Source organism: Podarcis melisellensis, assembly GCF_964234715.1.
Source record: "Podarcis melisellensis genome assembly, chromosome: 14".
Taxonomy (NCBI): Eukaryota; Metazoa; Chordata; class Lepidosauria; order Squamata; family Lacertidae; genus Podarcis; species Podarcis melisellensis.
The window spans coordinates 17,618,285-17,638,269 of record NC_138546.1 but is presented as its reverse complement, the minus strand read 5'-3'; the positions used below and the strand labels follow the sequence as shown (position 1 = coordinate 17,638,269).

Genomic DNA, 19,985 nt, shown 5'->3' with positions numbered 1-19,985 from the left:
GGTGGCATTATTTGTCACAGCTGCCAGGAAATTATGATCATGCATCTGAATTAATTTTATAATCATTTTTAATTCAGCTGAGGTTTATGAGGTTGTATCCAATGCACTAGTGCAACAGATTTGCAGCTTTCTCTTCCTGTCCTCTCTTCTACAGCGCCCCATGTGTCATCAAAATCTGCTCTGGGGGGTTGTGGGACGCACGAGGGGAGGAGAGAAAGAGTCCCATTGTGCCAGCAAAGCAATGCACGGGGAGCATTAGATAGAACTCATTGCACATATGTTTTAGTTTTGAAAGATATTTATGTGTGCTGTCAATTTGTGTCATGAATGGATGTGAGGTTTGCAAAGGCTACATGAAAGTGTATCACAAACACTGTCAGTCAGAATTCTGAACTAGATGGTGAGCATCTGCAGTAAGGCAGCTTCACACATTTGTTCATAGTGGAAGGAGCTGGTAGTGATAACAGTTGCAACATTTTGGGTTTCTTTTTGCCAACAGGATAACCGAAACTTGAAGGAACAGAATGATGAGCTGAATGGGCAGATCATAAACCTCAGTATTCAAGGCGCCAAGAATCTCTTCTCTGCTTCCTTCTCTGAATCTCTGGCTGCAGAAATCAGCTCCGTCTCCAGAGATGAGGTACTGTGGGAGGGTCTGCGGGAAACTCTGGGTACCACTTTCCTGTCAGCAGTAAAGGTGAAATTAAATTCATATGAAAGGGAAATCAAAAGTGTGGTGGTAAAATTTTGCAGTCAGAACTCAAACCTTGCAATACTTTGGGTTTTTAAAGGAAGACTAAGGACTTAAATCTTTTTCCCATATCTAAGTGTAAATACACTATAAATTATCAGTTTGCCAGATGCAAGCCTCACCCCCTCCTGTTTTAATTCGGAACAAATAATCAAATTCAACAGTGTTCTGCATAATGCTGAGTTTTCACTGTTGATGCTGCACTGAAGTGCTGTTCCTACATGGAACTTTGCAGGTATGAATCCTGATGAAACAGAAACTGTATTTTTCCCCACCTCAAAAACAAACAAAAATTTCTGGCCTTTAGGAAGTTGAAAAGTATTTATTCCAGTGAGAAAATGGAAGTTAGACCAGAATCTTTAAATTTTAATTTGTGGACCACCCTTCTGCAGCACTCTCCTTGTCATTTACAACCCACTGTAATGACAAAATAGGTATATGGGGGTGGGGATTGTGCCATTTTTGTGCTTTTATTATTATTTTTCTCTCTGAATATGGTTTTATTGATGCATTTTAAGAGTTGTAAGCTGCTGCAAGGGGTCTTAAATCAGAAAATATAAAAGCTGTATTTTGTGAGTGAAAGCTGATCAGTAAAAAACAGTTCAGTAAATAGTCATGTAAGTTCTCTTTGGAAGAGGCAGTGTTAGAGTGGTACACAAAGCAGTTACCCTGGGATTCATTTCAAAATCTTTCCCTAATAACCATGCAGAATTGGGGTGCAGGTGGGCCTCACTCTGTATATTTAGTTGTAAGGGATGTCAGTTAAGACAACATACAACTTCAGATGTCATCTAGCTTTAAAATCCACTGAAGGAAACAGTGAGAAGCATGAAGGGAGATGGAACATGGCAGCTTCTACATTGTGATTGGTATGTTCCAACAAAGGTGCAAGAACAAGCTCTGGATTGATTCCACAGAGATTCCATTAGGAAGGACTATTGGTAATGGTTTGCTGCTCTTGTATTTGGGAGCTTTTTTCTGCACAGAAACATAGAAAGTTGCCTTATACTCAGTCCGTCTAGCCAAGCAGTGTCTACATTGACTGGCAGCGGTTCTCCAGAGTTTCAGGCTGGATTCTCTCCCAGGCTTGTCTGGCGATGCTGGGGATTGGGACCTTTTGCATGCACAGCAGATGCCCTACCACTGCTCTATGGCCCTCTATGCAGCAGTTCATCATTGTACAGTGCCTTTGGACAAGCTGTTCCAGCCCAGACTCAGAATAATAGCCTTCATGTAACAAGTTTCCCTTTTCTCTCTCCCCCCTGCAGCTAATGGAGGCGATTCAGAAACAAGAAGAGATCAATTTCCGGCTCCAGGACTACATTGACCGGATCATTGTGGCCATCATGGAAACCAACCCATCCATCCTGGAGGTCAAGTAGGAGGCTGAGAACTGCGGTCCTGAGTGACACTTGGGTGCCGTGCATTTGCTGCTCTTGAGGAGATGCTGGCAAGTCTTGGCTCTTCTGCAAAGAAGGCGCGGGAAGCCTCACGTCATGAAATTGGTTAGGTGGTGGAACCTGGTGGACTTGTGGGAGAGAGAGAGACGGCTATTGAGGCTGGCTGCGCTGACTCCAGTGGGTTTTTGAGCCCTTGTGACTCACGAGGGTTGGGTGGGGGTGGGCAAAAGGAAACCCGGAAGGGAAAAAATGCAAGACGCAGAACACAGCGGGAAAAGGGGGTGGGGGAATGGGAACGTACACCAGCAGCCTGCCGTGCTGGGCTGCAACTTGAAACCCTCCTCCTGTAAGCTTACAACCCTGCCCTGCAAAAGGGGAGAGAAAAGAGGTCCAAATCTCTGTCCCGCAGCAGCCATCACAGGGGAGATGAAGAAGAAGAGAAGTTCCCCACTGCCTCCCTCCCTCCCTCCCTTGCCTTGCCTTGCCCACCCCATCCTTCCTGAAAACTCACTGGGAGACACATCAGTTGCACTCTGCAGCATCTCCCTTCTTGAAGCTGTGGGCACCCTCCAAGAGGGGTCAAGGCCACAAGACACGTGGATGACTTTTATCATTGAACCAGTGGAAGGGGAGAAAAGGGCCTGGTCTGAACGTTTTAGTCTCTCTAGCTTGCAGAAGCATTCCCCAGCAAAATATTTGAGGGAGGGGGCTTGCTTGTAGTTTGTGTGATCCCCGACCCCTTTTGTTTGGCAAGCTGCCTTAAAGAAAACATAGCTGGCTTGTTTCCTATCAGAGGTTGCAGGGAGGTGAACAGGTTCTGGCAGGTGGGGAAACAGGAGAGGGGCTTTCTGGCATTATAATTTTTAAAAATTGCCTACTGACACCCTCTCTGCTTGAAGACCTAGTTGCAGCTGGTGGCTATTCTGCAGGCCAGCTGCCCACCAGGTGATGTGGTTGGTCTGCTGGAGGCACTGGGAAGGGGATGCTCAGCTGATGATACTTCTGCACTGGAGGCAGAGCTATTCTTCCCCTCAGGTGCAGCAGCCGCTGCCACATCCCTTCACCTTCACTGCACACCTTTATCTTATCCTTTTATTTTCGCAGCAGTTTGGTCACTTTAAGACAGGAATGGTGACTGTTCTATTCCGTAATAAACTTTTTTTTTTGGCGGGAGGAGGAGAGAGGAGATTTAAGATACTTCAGACAGAGAAGCAAGCTGTTCAGCTGCTGACATAACCATGTCTTGCTGCGCAGAACGTTCCATTAACCAGGAATGAAGCTTATGCCATCATATCCATACCAAGAGTCAAATCTAAAATGGTTAAAGCTGGCAGGATTTTGGGTTGTTTGCTTCATTTTGCATACCTTTTGGGACAGGATGAGAGAGATGGATGTGTTGCAACTTAATCCTCTTTTCCTTCTTCCTTTCTCCTTCTCTCTAAGCCCAATTGGAAGAAAAAACATATGTTGCCCACCTCCCCATCCCAAATTTTATAGGAAAAGGTTGGTTTTTCCCATACCTAAAAGGTATGCTGTCTCCACAGAACCAGAAGGTTAAGGTGTTCTTCTATAGATATATATATTTTAAAATCTGGCCCTGGGGGTTGGTTTTAAATCATGTTTTGCTTGGGGGTTTCTCTTTTTAATGGCACAACTAGGGAACAGGGAAGGTGGCGCGTAAATCTGTTGTTGATGGATCCTGCTGCTTTGCACATAGAAAACATTCAGGGCCCCCCAAGAAGGGGCACTGATTGGCCAGTGCCTGGGACTTCCAGCGAAGGTTTGGTTCTGGGATGGAGCTGAGAGTTCTGAGCTTTTTCTGGGTGCCTTTTCTCTCCTTCTCCCTCTCTCTCTTAGATCTCCCCGTCCTCTCTTAAAGCACACACATTTAGGCACAAGGTATGTAGCGGTACCCCACATACTTGCCTGAGCCATCTAAGCAACTGGCTCTCATGGAGAGCAGAAGTGGGCAGTGAAAGCTTCCTGGAAAGCATAAAGTGCTTGTTCTCAACCCCTGATGTAGAGGGAAAGCAACAATCCTATTCTGGTTTTTTTTTAAATTCAAAAATGCACCAAAGTGAGCATCCCAATCCAAGCTCACTGGGTTTTGCTCCTATTGAGCTCAACTGCATTTACCAGGTTCCCAGGATGAATTGCGGCACCATGGCCAGATTATGTGGAACTATTTTTTTGTATTATTATAATCAGTGGATTCATGCTCTATAATTTCTAGCTAGATCAAGTGGGGGGGGGGTGAGGAACACAGGGACAAAAAATGTGGAAGTGTTTGCTTCTCCACCTGGACAGCGATTCTTTGAGCTCAAACACCCACCTTCACATTTATCCCCTTGCTGTGCCCACTCAACCACCCCTGAAATCTGGAGAAAGAATCCGCGTATTGTACATTTCCAGTGGACTCTTGGGTGTAAATCAGTGTATACTTGGAGAAGGAAGGCTTTTCTTTTTCTACCTTGTAGAGTTAGGTATTTTTTATAGATTGATGGCTGATCAATTTTTTAATACTTCAAAAAAAGAGAGCAATGTATCTGTGTATACACACACACGCACACACACACGCACGCACATATATATATGTATAATGTACAAATCTATAAATAAGCAGATCTGCCTTTCTTGACTTGGGCATCTATGCCCACGATAACACACACACACACTCCTCTCCCAGCCCTCCCGGTTGATCACAAAGAGGTACTGTAATGTAAATAGTCACAGGAGGAGGAAAATTATAATAATAAACCAACAAAAGTGAAGCACTGGCTTGCACACTGCTTTAATTTCCTGAGGAAACCTGTTCTTCCCTGCTGGTATGTGAAGGAACTTCCAGAAAGAGGCGAACAGTATTTGTCTTAACGGGTGTACTGACTCTTGTCTGATTAAAAGCTGTTACCGTCTCTTTGCTGGAGACCAGTCTCTCTCTGTCTCAGTTTTTGTTCTCTTTTGTGTTGCAATGCACCAGGGAAATATGGAAATAATAAGAGGTGGGGGGAGGACTCCTGGTGCAGAGGCAAGAGCCACAGCCTACCTGCAATGGGAATGGGAGTTGACTGGGAGCATCAGGCTATTTGGCTGAGTCTTCATGTGGGCTTTGCAGAATTTGGCCCCAGGAAGCTGCACCCAGGATATTAACCAGAGGTTATCTGCCATTGTTAGTCAAACATGCCCCTGGAAGTGCCACATGTGCATTTGTATGTGATTATAATAAAACACACATCGCTACACGGGGTGATTCATTCTGATACATTCATCTGCATTCAAGCCAGGATGTTGAGATATATATACACACACATGAGCAAGTTCTTCATGTAGAGAATTTTGTACATTTGGTGGGGATATTTTATTGTTTCTCCAGTATTGAGCATATTCACACAACAGGCACACTTCCCATAGGTATTAACAGAGGCCTAACATAAGTTCCTAGACATGATTTGAAAACTCATGTTAAAAAAGATATTAACCTCATAGACTGGCTGATTCAAGGCTGATGACACTTCTCTTGTTCTGCCACTAGATGGCATCAGAGAGCTGCTGGAATTTGAGTGCTAGCTCACTGCAGAATGTATGGGAGAAGGCGGGGGTGGGGGGTGGGACTCCTCAGTTGAGTTGCTGATAGTGAGTGCTGGGCCAGCAAGAGGTGGTGGTGGAGGTAAATTTTGCATGCACCTTACCAGTGTCTCCTAGTGCTGCCTTTCATTTTCCCTATCAAAATGTGTGGCAGCCATTCTCTTGTATGGGAGAAAGCAAAGTGGTGCATCTAGTGACACTACTGGGCTTCATCTGCCCTCTGCCCTTGATGGAGCGTGGCCACTTGGGCATTCCCAAACATAACACGTCCTATTTTATGTTACAGATGCACATTTAGAAATAATCACTATATTTAATTATCCAGAAAGAGACTACTTCTTACCATACTGGAGAAGACAAACAGCAAGTGACCTGTGTGCCTCCTTACCTGCTGTCCAGGTGCTCATGGCTGATGGGCAACTTCAATCCTCCTCCTCCCTGGTTCTCCCCCTTTTTGGTTTTTCGTCTTTAACTGGACAGCCTCTGTAAAGTAGAACACATGCTCACCTAACCATAGTGACCTTGGACACCTGAAAACTGAGACTACTCCTATTTGCATAGCCTCTTCCTGGGCCTTATCTGGTTGTGACAGTTTTAAAAACTGAGCATTTTATATAGATTGACTGCGAATCTCTTATTATTTGTTTGTTTGTTTATATTCCACTTTATCCAAGGAGCTCAAGGTGGTCAACATGGTTCTCCCCCTTCTCCTTTAATCTCCACAGCAATCCTGTGAGGTAGGTTAGGCTGAGAGGCAGTGACTGGCTCAAGGTAACACAGTGAGCTTAATGTCTGTGTGGAGATTTGAACTCTGATTTCCCAGGTCCTAGATTCAGGTAGGTAGCCATGTTGGTCTGACGCAGTAGAAAAATATATATATGCTAAGGTGCTACTGGACTATATATGTATATATAGTCCAGTAGCACCTTAGCATATATATAAAATAGTCCAGTAGCACCTTAGATCGATAAAAGTGACATATAATTTTTGCTTCAAATTATGGACATTTACATAGCAGAAAGTTCATCACAAAGCACTAGTCCAATGTGGATTTCCCTCTTTGGAAACCTGCCTGGACTTCAGATACCACCTTTTTGTATCTGCCCATTCTTCCAGTCTCCCAAGAAGGAGCCTGGCATATAGTTTAGAGGCTACATCTAACAAACTAATGGGTCTATAATTGGCAGGGTTTTTCTTATCACCCGTTTCATATATTGGGGCACTTTAGAGACCAACTAAGTTCTTGGTATGAGCTTTTGTGTGCATGCACACTTCTTCAGATACACTGAAACAGAAGCCACCAGACCTTTATATATAATGAGAGGGAGGGGAGGGGTATTACTCAGAAGGGTGGTGGGAATAGGTGATTGGCTGATAGGTGTGGTAAACCCGTTGATGACTGTTAATGACTGCCAGGTCCTAGTCTGACATGCTAAGCACTACATCATGTTGGTTCTCCAAATTCGCAAAATGACTTATACTTCTGTGTCTTTGGACCCTGTGGAGCAAACTACTTCACTTTTAAATAAAGAAACCTCTCAGTCATGGTTGCCCTTGAAACATTGTCCTATCCCTGTTTTAGTTCTTATTTATTTAAAGCATTTCTACTCTGCCTGTCTGCCAAGACAGACCCTCGAGGCAACTTACTATCACCCGAAATGATCTACAGTAAAATCTCACAAACATATAAACAAAATGCTTAGTTCATAGCAGCAACGAAGCAGCAGTTCCCTCATGCTTGCTTGCAAAGGCCTATGCAGATAAATACATTTTTATCTTAATACCAGAAACCACAGGAGCGGAGAGTGGTATGGTTCTTGGGTCCTGGTTGTGGGCCTGCCATGGGCATCTGCTTTGCCACTGTGAGAACAGGATGCTGGACTACAGAGGCCACTGGCCTGATCCAGCAGGGCTCTGCTTATGTTCTTAAGCTCTCACAGTGAAGGGAAAAGAATTTACTTAAACATCGCTTGCAGAATGGGGTAAGAGATAGATGACCAATGACCCTGGCTCCTTGCAATGTATAGAGCAGAGGAATAAGATGAGGTTCAGGCTATTTCCTTGGGCGTACTTTATTTGGGCCCCTTCCAGCTGAGACCAACCGTATTATCTTCCTCTGACTCAGAGACACAGACAAGCTTCTCCAGGGAGCCCACCACACTCCAGGTCTGGATAGCCTGCATAAGGCTGATGTTAAAAGAACTGAACTGACTTCCTGTCTGCAAGTGAGCCAGTTTCAAGGTACTAGTGTGCAAAGCCCTGCACAACATAGGCGTAGGGTCATTTAAGGACTGTCTTACTCTGTGCACCCCAGGTCGATCCCTGAGCACCATTAGTGGTTGCCTATGGGCCAGAAGCATGACTCGTACCCAAGTCACATCACACATTCAGTGTTGTGGGCCTATGGAAGCCCCTCCTACAAGAAGACAGGCACCGGCCCTACTGAGTTTCAGATGTCTGGTCATAACTTACATTTCAAGAGTCCTTTGCCCTCTTGAGTCCTCAGATGTTTTACTTTAAAAAAGAGAGAGAGATTTTAAATTCTTCATTTTTAAATTTTGCAGGTTTAAAATTCTGCATATTGTATATTTATTGTTGTGAGCTGCTTTGAGACCCATGTGGTGAAAATAAACAAATGAGTTTTGTTTTTTTAAATAAATAAATGAGGCAACATGGCCTAGAGCTGCCTTAGCAGGACCACTTGGAGCTGTCCAAGGTGCTGTTCTTGTCTACCCTGATCACTTCTCCAGTGAGTGTCAAGCTCCCGTGGAACAGGACATCGGAGTGGGGTCTTACTCTGGCTCAACTTTTGTGTTAAGCATACTTGTTTACCATGCTTGGCACTGTCTATGTTCACCTGTGTCTAACATACACAGCAAGACCATGACCAGGGGACGGATGACAGCCGGGAGGAGCACAGAAAGAAGAAACAACATGGTACACATGCCTCAGAACAACAAGAGGCCTTCATTTGCCCCGGCTGCCACAAAACAGGTCTTTCCCATAGCGGTCGCTGCGGCCACAGCAGGCATTGCAAATCTCCAATGGTTTGGCTTTATCCCTGAAGACACATTCTTCTATTGTCTCCCGAGACAGATGGATGCCAGAAGGCCATTCTTATCTTGATTTTCAAAAGTTTGGGGATCAGCTTAGAAGCTTCAGCTGTTATGTCAGCAGCATGAAAACACTGACCCACCTATTTGTACGGCAACCTCCTTTGTGGAACACCAGGAGCCTTTGCTGCTTGCTCACTGGAGGCAGTGGTTAGACGCCCCATCTCCCCTTCAGCCTTTGGCAAACTTCCATGATATTAATTTGGTCAGACGGCTGATTCTGCAAGGATCGCCTGGCTGACTTTTCTTTCCTGACCTGGATTTCTTGGCTTCCATTGGTCCCCGCCCCCAAGTCCTGTCTGTTTTCCAGGTTGCTCTGGCACTGTCCACAGCTCTTCATTAGGGCTTGCATTTCCCCTGTGACTTGCAAACCTGGTGTTTATGAGAAAATGAGATGTAAGAAGCTGCCTTGAGAATGAGGGTTGACAGGAGGGTGAATCTATGACAAGGTGGTGAGCTGCGAGGCTGCCTTTTTAATTCTGGTCTTTGGAAGTAATCATGTCTCCCTCTTCTCCCCTCAGTAAATTATTCATTTAAAATAAGTGAGGGATTGGAAAGGCTTAAGCTCATTTAAGTGCTCATACCCCCAGTGCAACTGATACAAGCGCTCCATGAAATTGTTTGCCGGGCATTTGTATCCAAAGTAAGCAAAACCATAAGCAGCACATGCCCAGCAAATATATGGTGTGTCCCAATGGTTAGAAATAAGATACTCTGTACAGGTACTGGAAACATGCCTTTTACCATAAAGTCATATTCTGTGATATTTGGACTACAGATTCCTATACTGTAGGTAAAGCTACTCCATTTTGTACTCTTGAAACCCTTTTTATTTTTGAAAAGTTGCAATGTGTTGAAACACTATAAAACAATTGACATATTTTATTGCAGAATATATGAAGTGATACTGGTTGGGAAAGCTTCACATGTGGTATACCCTTTTGGAGTCATTTATGACTCAAAAATATAGCAAGTCTTGTGTTTCACGTACAAATCTAAACTTACAAAATTCACAAGTTTGAATGTATAGGTTTATTGGTGTTTGGATTTGGAGATATCTAAAGAATGTGAGCAGCATTTGAGACCATATAAAGCTGAATTTCTAATCTGATTTTTCACTCTTTACTGCAACTTCTTCATAAGGGTACTTCCACAACCTGTTAACGTTGTTACTATATTGTAGCAAGTTTCAAATTAAATGGATAAACATTCTGGACAATGATGAGGTCCAGCTATGTGGTGTGGAAGGAGACCTGTTTTCAACACCACCTGCTATTTTTTGCTTAAGCAAACTAAAGAGTGTTCTGTTATAGAATGTGTTATTAAGTGTAGGGGAGCTTAACTGACAGCAGCAGCAATGCTGGGGCAGTGGCACACACCCATTTTAAATATTTATTTTGGCACAGAACAGAAGTTAAGGCTAACCTCTACCTTGATGGGAGTTTTTCTGAGCCTGTAAACAGAATGAAATAATTGAATCTCTATTGTAAATGCATGCATTTAATAAGAAGTCATGTATGTATAACAGGATGTATACTGTACTTAGGGGTACAGACCTGGGTGGGAGTTAAGGCGCATGCAAACAGAGACACATAACTCAGTTGCCAGAGTGAAATGGGATGAATGGGGTAAGAATGGCCACAAGAACCTAAAGAGAATTGACTGGTTTTGGGGGAAAGGAGGAAACTGATCACAAAGCAGTGTCTATGTGCCTGGGTAGATGGAAGAAGCCCCAAATTTCATTTTATCTCACTAAGGTGATGCATACTAGGGGACACACTGGATACTAACACACATACACAGACACAAACACACAGGGTCTGAGCTGGCAGTGACTAAGCAGGAATGAGGTATTGAGACTGTTGTAGATAGATTTATGGGGAATTTCTTTTTTTATGTTTTTGTTGGCAACTAAACAGAACACTCAAAATAAGGAAGATTTATGGAAACTTTGACCGAATATGCAGCTCCTGTGAAAAGTGTGTATTCCTTGTAGAGGATAGTTGGGAAAGGAATCTCAGATAAAGCTGCTAATAGCATAATACCTTCATACAAATCTGGGGTGTGACCACACTGTGGAATACTTGGCTGCTTCACCTCAAAAAAGGATATTGCAGGCTGGAAAAGATGCAGAAAAGAACTACCCAAATAATTAGTGGGCTGGAGCATCTTCCCCACAAGAAAAAGCTACTGTGTTTGAGGCTTTTTTAAGCTTGGGGAGGGAAAAGTAAGGAGAGACATGATATTAAATTATGCATGGTGTGGTGAAAGTAGATAGAGAAAAGCCCCCCCGCCCCACCCGAAATGGAGGAGTGGTAGATGCAGCTACAAATCCCATTATTAAACTACGTGCTCAAAGAAACAGTGGTAGCCATGAACTTATACAGCTTTAAAAGATTAGAAGAATTTGTGGAGGATGTTCTGCTTGTGAGTTTCCAATAACTGAATAGCATTTGGTTTGCTCCTATGAGAAACAATATGTTTTACTTGATAGGCCTTTTGCCTGATCCAGAAGAGCTGTTCTTATTCTATGTAAGGGGCCCTTGGGGATCATTTTAGATTCAAAGACAGGGTAGAAATCCAGCTAATGCTATTCCAAAGAGTTTGAACACCGTATCCTATTTTTCTTGAATGCATCCTATCTGAGACCAGTACTCTTTTCTAAATGGGATGGGGGAAGGGGTTGAACTCCACATTTTAATTTGTTTTTATTGGTATTAAAAATGCTCAGAATTAAGGGCACACCTGTTCATCTTGTACAGACTATTTTGATTTTGTTATGCTTAACTGTAACAGAATTGAAAAGAAAGCATGAAAGATGAATGTCATTTCTAACAATCAATGGTAGTTTCTCTTTAATAATTGCAAGTTGTACATTTTCTTCCATATTATCAGAAAAGCTCCATTATAATAAGAACATAAGAAGAGCCTGCACATTTTCTCCTAAGGTACAGATTTTTGTAAACCTCCTTTGGTTGGAGAATTGCATCACAAACCTCAGAGATGTATGAATTTCAAGGGATAGCTGTGCTTTGGAAAGTGTGAATTTGACAGATTCAGCTTTAAATGTAAAGTGAACTGAACTTCTCTCCCATCCCAAGGTAAGCTGCTGAGTCATGGCTGTTTGGATACATTCCCAACCTGAACACTGGTACCATGCATGCCAAAAGCAGCGCTGCGAACCCAGCATGGGACAAAAAAGTCTGATGGCCTTGAAATCACAATTTGATCGCAAAGCCATCTCCTCATCCTCCTGTATCCTTCATAATCAAAACCTGTTAGCTTCACCAATGCCTTCTCCACTATCCTTACATCACCTCTTCTTTCCTTCTCTCCACTTTGAAGACTAGCTTTGCTTGGCTATTTTTTAGTGCTCAGCTTAGTTAAATGAACATAAACAGTAGGATGTTCTTTAAAAATATCACAAGGTTTTGGTACTTCTTCTGAAGAAGGAAGCTGACCCAATAAGAACTGCCCCCTGAAGTTTTGGTTCTTTGGGGAAGTGGCCAGGTGGGAAGCATGAAACACAGTAAATAGAATCAATGCATGACTGAGCCAGGAATTGTGGGGAGTGAGGATGCTGACACCGTCATGCCTTATCGCTGCACATTCCTGTTCTTCTCTAGGTTGAGAGCAGGAAGGTACAAATGGAGGAGGATGTGGATGACTAAGGAAGGGCAATGATGAATGAGTTTCTGTGACTTGATGACTGAGAGTTCAAGGAAAGGGATCAGGCTTCCTTGTACTGCATGTGTCAAGGAAACTCCAGTGCTGTGGTCAAAATAAAATGTTCACATGAATAATATTTATGTAACAGTGTTTGTTGTAAAGCTGCCTAACCAGTGTGCCTCCTCCTGAAGCAGATATTTTGGCCATTGCAGCATTTGGAAATTTGTGTGACCAAATTTTTCACACTGGCTGCTTCAAAGGTGTCTGTGGCTTTCTGTCCATAACTACTGCTGTTTCTTCCCCAGTGAGCAGCAAAATATGTTCGAGTGAGTGATAAATTTTAGACTGCACGCTCCTCCAGGCAGAGACCTATTTTCCTGCACTATACACATGGATTGCACTATATAAATAATGAGTGTTGTATCCAAGGAGGTTCTACTCAGAGCGCACCTGTTGAAATTAATAACCTAAGTTAGCCATCACCATTATTTTTAGTGGATCTACTCTGGGTAGGACTAGCAGTGGATGCAGCCCCCAAATCATATTATATGAAATTCACAGGGGAAACTCTCTTCCTTATTAAATAGAAAGGTTAGCATTTTAAAAACAACACTTATTGATTAAAATTGTCTCAGACTGCAGGACTCCAGTTACTCTGAAGCTGAGGTGGCCATTTCCTTAGGTGGGCTTTTGTTGTAGAGGCTTGATGCTAAGCCCAACAACACCCTCCAGCTTGGAAAAATGGATTGGGGAGAAGTACTGCACACCTTGGGTTAAAGGTCACTAATGTTTTCCACCCTCTAACTGCACTTGTCACCTAAACCGCATTCACAGTGCAAATGTTTAATTGTCATATTTATCTAATTACCTCTGGGTCAAAGAGCACTGAAAGATTGCCCTGGGCTAGGTGAAGAAACCAGTGCTGCATTGTGAAACCACCACTAATGACGGTGAGCGAAGGCGGCAAGGTACAGAGTGCAAGCACAAAGCTGTGCAACAGTCAGGTAGGGAAAGTACCAGCACCATAAGCTATGAAATGAAGACGTCAAAAAGGCCTTGGCTGGTTTTCTCAGCATGTTGTGAGGAGAGTTTGAATTACTGCTTGATTTCAACTCTCTCTCTCTCTCTCTCTCTCTCTCTCTCTCTCTCTCTCTCTTACACACACACACACACACACACACACACACACACACACAGAGAATTTGCAGGAGACCCTACTTCTAACTTTACACTGCATCCTTTCCTAACCCAATTCCATCTCCTGGATCTATCTTTTCCACTTGTGGCTCAGATGGATTCACTTGTTAGGAGTGCCCTTTACTAGTTACAGCTGGTACCCCAGCTGTGGCTGCTCTTGGACAGAGATGCTCCCAGGTTGGTGAAGGCCAGTGTACATCCTCTGAGGTATGTACTTTATCATAGGTATGGGGGGACCTCTAGCCCTCCATATGTTGAATGGGTACAACATCCATCATCCCAGATCATTGGCTATCGTGGTTAGAGCTGACGGGAAACGAACAACCTCTGGAGGGCCACAGGCCTGCTTTGCTATTTATGATGACAATGTATCTTGTTTATTTAAATGAGAGGCATAACCAGGAAATGGCAATGGTGACAAATGAGTGTGGCCAGGAGGAAGGGTGGGGCTACAAGTCAAAAACTGACAGTACCTGCAATATTTCTTTTCTTATGCTACTGCTGTAATAGATGAAGAGGAAAGAAGCTAACAGCTTTTCTTTTTCTCCTTCCTGTTCCGACAGACCTGTGAACTCAGCCTCTTTGGTTAACTGCTGGAGCTAGCTTAGCTGGTTGATCAATGTGATTAACAATCTAAAGCCTTAGCTGAGTGTCTTTCCAGTTCATTGTTTGAGGTAGCTAACCAGCAGAGATAATAATGTTAGGAAGTGGTGAGGGCTAAGGATTCATCAGCAGGGTGGGAAGACTTGTAAGTTAAAGCAAGTCAGTAAAAAAATTAATACAAGGCATCTAATATCTTAAAAATAGATGTTGAATTCATTGTAATGACATTCAATAACATTTTAACATCATTTAAAAATATGCCAAGTGCCTGCCAGTCATCCACATGCCCTTTCCATTTATTGATTTGGAAAATGGAAACAAGTAGGAGCACTGCTGCCAACAATCTCTCTCTCCCCCTCACCCCGGCATACACCTCCTGAAGTAAAACAATTAAAACATTTTTCTTGTAAACATTATCTGAATATTCTAGGAAGGGGGTCCGCAATGTTACTGATGAGGCAAATCCTGCTTTTCCTACCACTTCACAGGTTGCATCAAGGTTGCATGTGCCATGTGCACTGATTACTTGTAAAGAGGCAGGAGAAACTGCTGTTCCTAAATAATAAGAGGGGAGGGTACTAGGGATCTGGCAGGCCTAGACACAATGGAACAAACCTAAAATGCCAGTGGCCGAGTTTGGGCCACAAGGGGTAGGGCAGAAAGTCAGGTAGAATGCAGAGGGAGAGGGAGGGACAGAGGAAGATTACAGATACTGCCTTTTCCACCACCTCCCTAACTAGAAACAGAACTAGCTTATGTCTCCAACTATTAGGTACCAGTACCACCAGCTCCTCCTCTGACCTTGAGACAGGAGCAGATGCTCAAGGCTATGAATGATTAGGGTGATGCTGGAGCACTCAACCTGTGCCTGTTCTTCTCTGGAATGCAGCTTCAAGGACATCATTCCAGTAGATGCCTTTGTCCTCTTTTAACCTTTCACGGTCTTTTACCTGGTTGTTGGTCTGTCACTGTAAACAAGATTGAACTTTTGCCCACCTTGACAATCTTACTTTGGAGATTAAAACAAGAACGGTACTGGAAACATAAAATTCCCTGATCAAGATTGAGGCTTTCTGATACAACTGTGAGCAGGTAGAAGCTTTGTGCAAGATATCACATACAAACCTACCACAAACTAATATAAATATAGGAGAAATTTAGGTAGCAAGCAGGTTTTTTCACAGAACTCCCTGGTTGATAGAGAAAATCATTTGTAAGCATCCAAGCATATCCTGATAGTTCTTCTAAGCTCTTTTTATTCTCTATGTATTTTGCTCTGACTGTCACTTTAGGAAACCATCAAGTTATGTCATTATATAATTGTCTACTATGCTTTTGTGCAATATACCTTTGTGTGGTTAAAAAAAATAAAAGTAGGGTTTTAAAAAGACTGTATTTCTTGAGATTTTGAATTAATATGTTTTATGCTAGTATAATCCCTAGAATTTACAGAAATCGGGGGGGGGGGTATGTCTCCTATGCATTTTTCTGACACATACCGGTAAACACGAGTAATCTATTATTTGCTTAAGTGCTGGGTGTGAGAACTTATGCATACGAAGCAATTGTAACATCAACATCAGAACAGCTTGCTTTCCTCATATTTTCCCTAGACACAAATACCAAAGAGATTTGGGAACAGTGAGGTGAGCTCAAACATACACCAAGCCCCCAGCAGCCAATTTTAAGAGAGTTTATTAAAAATTTGGCTTACGAGAGTAAAAGCACAAAGGCAGAATAACATACTGAAAAAATAAACATTTAAAATAGGTAAAGGTAAAGGTACCCCTGCCCGTACGGGCCAGTCTTGCCAGACTCTGGGGTTGTGCGCCCATCTCACTCAAGAGGCCAGGGGCCAGCGCTGTCCGAAGACACTTTCGGGTCGCGTGGTCAGCGTGACATCGCTGCTCTGGCGAGCCAGAGCTGCACACGGAAACGCCGTTTACCTTCCCGCTAGAAAGCGGTCCCTATTTATCTACTTGCACCCGGAGGTGCTTTCGAACTGCTAGGTTGGCAGGCGCTGGGACCGAACAACGGGAGCGCACCCCGCCGCGGGGATTCAAACCGCCGACCTTTCGATCGGCAAGCCCTAGGCGCTGAAGCTTTAACCCATAGCGCCACCCGCGTCCCTAACATTTAAAATGCACCTACCCAATTACTTTACTCATGCAGGCTTATAGTCTGCTCATGAGCAACTTAGCATCTTCTTGGATGGCTGAGGAGTCGACAAAGGGATGTTGGTGTCCCATTTTTAAGTGCTCTTTACCCAGGTGGCCTCCGACTGACAAGGGGCTCCAAGCAGCCAATCCCAGGAGCTGCACATAACCCAGCTATTGGGCATATGAAGGATTAAGCAATGAAAGTGTCCATGGCAAGGAGATGGTGGCTATCAAAGTGTTTATTACTGCCACAGCAGTTCATTTTCTTTGTGAAACCACAAGTTTTCAGCAGCTTAACTATTATAATCCAAGGGAGGGGAGATGTGACCTCTCTGCCTAGGCATGATGAAGGACAAGAGAAACCAGGTATCCTTTAAATATACCACAGGGGGAAATGGTGTGAGAAAAATACAGAAAGACCTTCTCAAGTGCTCATGGTGATCTGGGAGCTCAGAGATCAGATTGGTTACCAAGGTTCTCAGGGCCCTTATGCATTAATTATGGTTGTGTAGTCTGCCCTGCCTGCATGAAAACAAGTTGAGGGTCATTTTTGTTCCCAAGCAAAGGCTGTGTAGGGTTGGTAAGTATTTTTAGATTCCCTTGAGCCACACATACTATGGTTCTCCAAACAAGCAGTCTGTTTCAACCCTCCTAAATTGTGAAAAAGGTAAGTGTCTTGAAGGGGGAACATAAGGCTTATGTTCCTTTAAACCAGAGAAAATAAAGAGCATGGAGAGGAGGCAAAGATAAAGGGCAGGAGAGATAGGGAAAGGAGGTTGAGGAAAACTCAAGGAGTGCATGTTAAGGTTCTGGAGGAAGGGAGAACTCCTAAATGTTCTGTTTTGTAGGCAAATGAAGGCATAGAAGAGCAACCATGATACTTTTGATTTCCTCCCAAAAGGTATTTGGGACTAAATGGAAATATAGGGATTGGTTCTGTAAACTGAGGTGAAAAGAGACTCTAGAACTGCATTGTCATAAATTTCGTGTGCAGATCCTGAATGTGAGGTCTTAACGTTGAGTATTGCTTTCTGGGCCCAGTGCTTTATTCTCAGGTTGACTGACCAAACAAACAAACAAACATGCTGTACTTGTGTACAAATTACACATATCTAGAATCCTTACACCTCCATAGGTAATGAGGGTAAGCCCATTTCTAATGAAGATACTTCACATACATCTGTGCTAACTTCCTCAGTTGTGCAGGCCCAGGTTCTTGCTTGGAACTGCCATAGGCAGAGAAAAGCTTTTAAGAGCCAAATTGCTAATAAAGGTAAAGGTACCCCTGCCCATACGGGCCAGTCGTGTCCAACTCTAGGGTTGTGCGCCCATCTCCCTTAAGAGGCCGGGGGCCAGCGCTGTCCAGAGACACTTCCGGGTCACGTGGCCAGTGTGACGAAGCTGCTCTGGCGAGCCAGCACCAGCGCAGCACATGGAAACACCGTTTACCTTCCCGCTATAAAGTGGTACCTATTTATCTACTTGCACTTAGGGGTGCTTTCGAACAGCTAGATGGGCAGGAGCTGGGACCGAAAGACGGGAGCTCACCCCGCCGCGGGGATTCGAACTGCCGACCATGCAATCAGCAAGCCCTAGGCACTGAGGTTTTACCCATAGCGCCACCTGCGTCCCAAAATTGCTAATGGGTATACTTCAAATGGCCAGTAGATAACAGCTAGCTTCTGAAAAGGAAGCTACTATGTGTTTTCCATTTGATATTGAAAACTGCAGGTAATTGAAGCTGAGAGCACTCCTTTGATTTCAAGGTCAATGTATTTTCAAACTGTACTTTTCAACTGGGTCCGGCATGAAAATCTTGTAGTCTGGAGTACTTGTGCTCAGGGTTGAATCCTCAAGTTCTTGGCTTCAGTATGTTAAAGTGTCATTGAAACAAGGGTGACTCTGCTGAAGCCTTTTTTTTTTAGTTAAGTGCTTTAGAAGTACTTTTAAATAAATAAAAAACTGCACCTCTGACTGTGGGTGGGCTCTTGATTATTTATTGCTTAGATGTGCGTAGCTTTGGATGTGTGGGCTCTTGATTATTTATTGCTTAGATGTGCGTAGCTTTGGATGTAAAGTGATATTGCTGAGGTGGGGGAAAATCAGATCCTAGTTCTCAATTCCCATTGCCATTGTTTTGCTTTTACAAGTTGCCCGTGCCTGTGCGAGTAGCGCCTTCAACTGACGCGTCGTCGTTCCGACACTGCTTTTTCCAATGAGCTTTTTGGGTGCTTTTTATTTCCCGATGGCGGTGGGCGGCTGCAGCTACCGAAGACCGCATAAAGCGCACGTAAAAGGTACGAGAGAGCTGCCTGGGGCAGCGCATAGCTTTGCATCACGCTTAGCCCCGCCCACCAGCTGAGCCCCAGGTGAGCCGCCGCTGCCGCACAGCTGCCAGGCTGGGTGGGAGGCGCAGTGGATCCTGGGAGTTGTAGTCAAAACCCTGTTTCCTTTCCAGGCCTGGGTAACACTCCAGTTAGGGCATAGCGACCGCAAAAACAGCTCGCCTGCCTTTCGCCTTTAATCAGCATCTACGCGCTCTTTCTCAACCCCTTCCTGACTGAGGTAAAAATAAAAACCTCCCTCCTTTGCAGGACCACAACTCCCGAAGCGAGCCTCCCTCACCACCGAGGGCTACCACATCCGTTTTCCCGCCTCCCGCCAGGCCCTCTGGGGCTTGTAGTCCCTCACCTTCGTATTCACGACGGCTTTCGGCGCTGTTTCCGCAGGGCGGGCTCTTCGCTTCTCGGTGAGTCGCTACGCTACGGAAGCTGCGTAAGGGGCCGGCTTCTGGACTCTGGGAGGAGGAGCGTGCGGGGGGGGCGGTTGTTATAGCTGGCTGCCTCCGCTTTGGGGCTGAGGGGGGTTAAAAAAAAAAAGGAAAGAGAAAAAGGAAACGGTTTCCTGAGGAGGCGGGAGAGAGCCGGGCGGGGTGGGAGGCGGGAGGGTGGGGGTCAAAGTTACTCGGCCGCCCAAGGCGGGGTAGGTGGTAGTAGTGGCGGTGAGTAGTGCGGAGACGGGGCTGAGGAGAAGGGGAGAGAAAGGAAACCGGTCAGCCTGCCGCCCAGCCAGCAAACAGTCGTTGAAGCCGCCGGGGCGTCCCTCAGCAACGGTCAGTCTGAGCGCGCGACCCTCGCGGGGGGGGGGAGGGGGAGGGAGGGAGAGAACGCCAAAGAGCGCGCGCGAGAGCGAGTGAGTTGGGGGGGGGCAGAGAATGTGGGGGAAGGGAAGGCGCGCTCCCGGTGAGGGGGAGGCGCGCGTGCGCGTACTGGAGGGGGGGCGTGTGGTGGTGGGCTAGGTGAGTCGCCCCTTCCCTATTTTTTTTTTTTTTATGAGGCGAGAGATAGTCAAACACACACGAATAAAAATGAAAGCTTCCTCATTCCTTCTCCATAATAATCTCCCTAAGAGGGATATCCGCTTTCCCTCCTCAGCCCCACTTCAGTTCTTGGTTCATTCATTTATTTTGTTGTAAGCTGTATCTGTTGGGTTTTGTTCATTTTTATTATTA

The 19,985-nt window shown here is 44.6% G+C and overlaps 1 protein-coding gene and 1 long non-coding RNA gene across 12 annotated transcripts in view; one reads left to right on the top strand and one right to left on the bottom strand.

Moving 5' to 3' along the window:
- Positions 1-5,084, top strand: part of RAB11FIP3 (RAB11 family interacting protein 3) — a 90,032-nt gene extending 84,948 nt beyond the window's left edge. For all 9 annotated transcript variants that reach the window (XM_081887970.1, XM_081887968.1, XM_081887965.1 and 6 more), the window contains 2 exons: positions 500-640; positions 2,020-5,084. In XM_081887970.1, the coding sequence (XP_081744096.1) occupies positions 500-640; positions 2,020-2,133 (255 nt within the window). In that variant the 3' untranslated portion in view covers positions 2,134-5,084. The remainder of the gene's footprint in view (positions 1-499; positions 641-2,019) is intronic.
- LOC309356567 lies at positions 51-19,302 on the bottom strand. Of its 3 annotated transcripts, XR_014162842.1 has the most exons (5): positions 19,166-19,302; positions 9,103-9,218; positions 8,206-8,247; positions 6,122-6,216; positions 51-682 (listed from the first exon to the last, which is right to left on the bottom strand). It is a non-coding gene; the product is annotated as an uncharacterized lncRNA (long non-coding RNA). The 3 variants fall into 3 exon arrangements; XR_014162841.1 differs by lacking the exon at positions 8,206-8,247 and having other exon boundaries at positions 8,930-9,218; XR_014162843.1 differs by lacking the exon at positions 8,206-8,247.
- Positions 19,303-19,985: the final 683 nt, after the last annotated feature.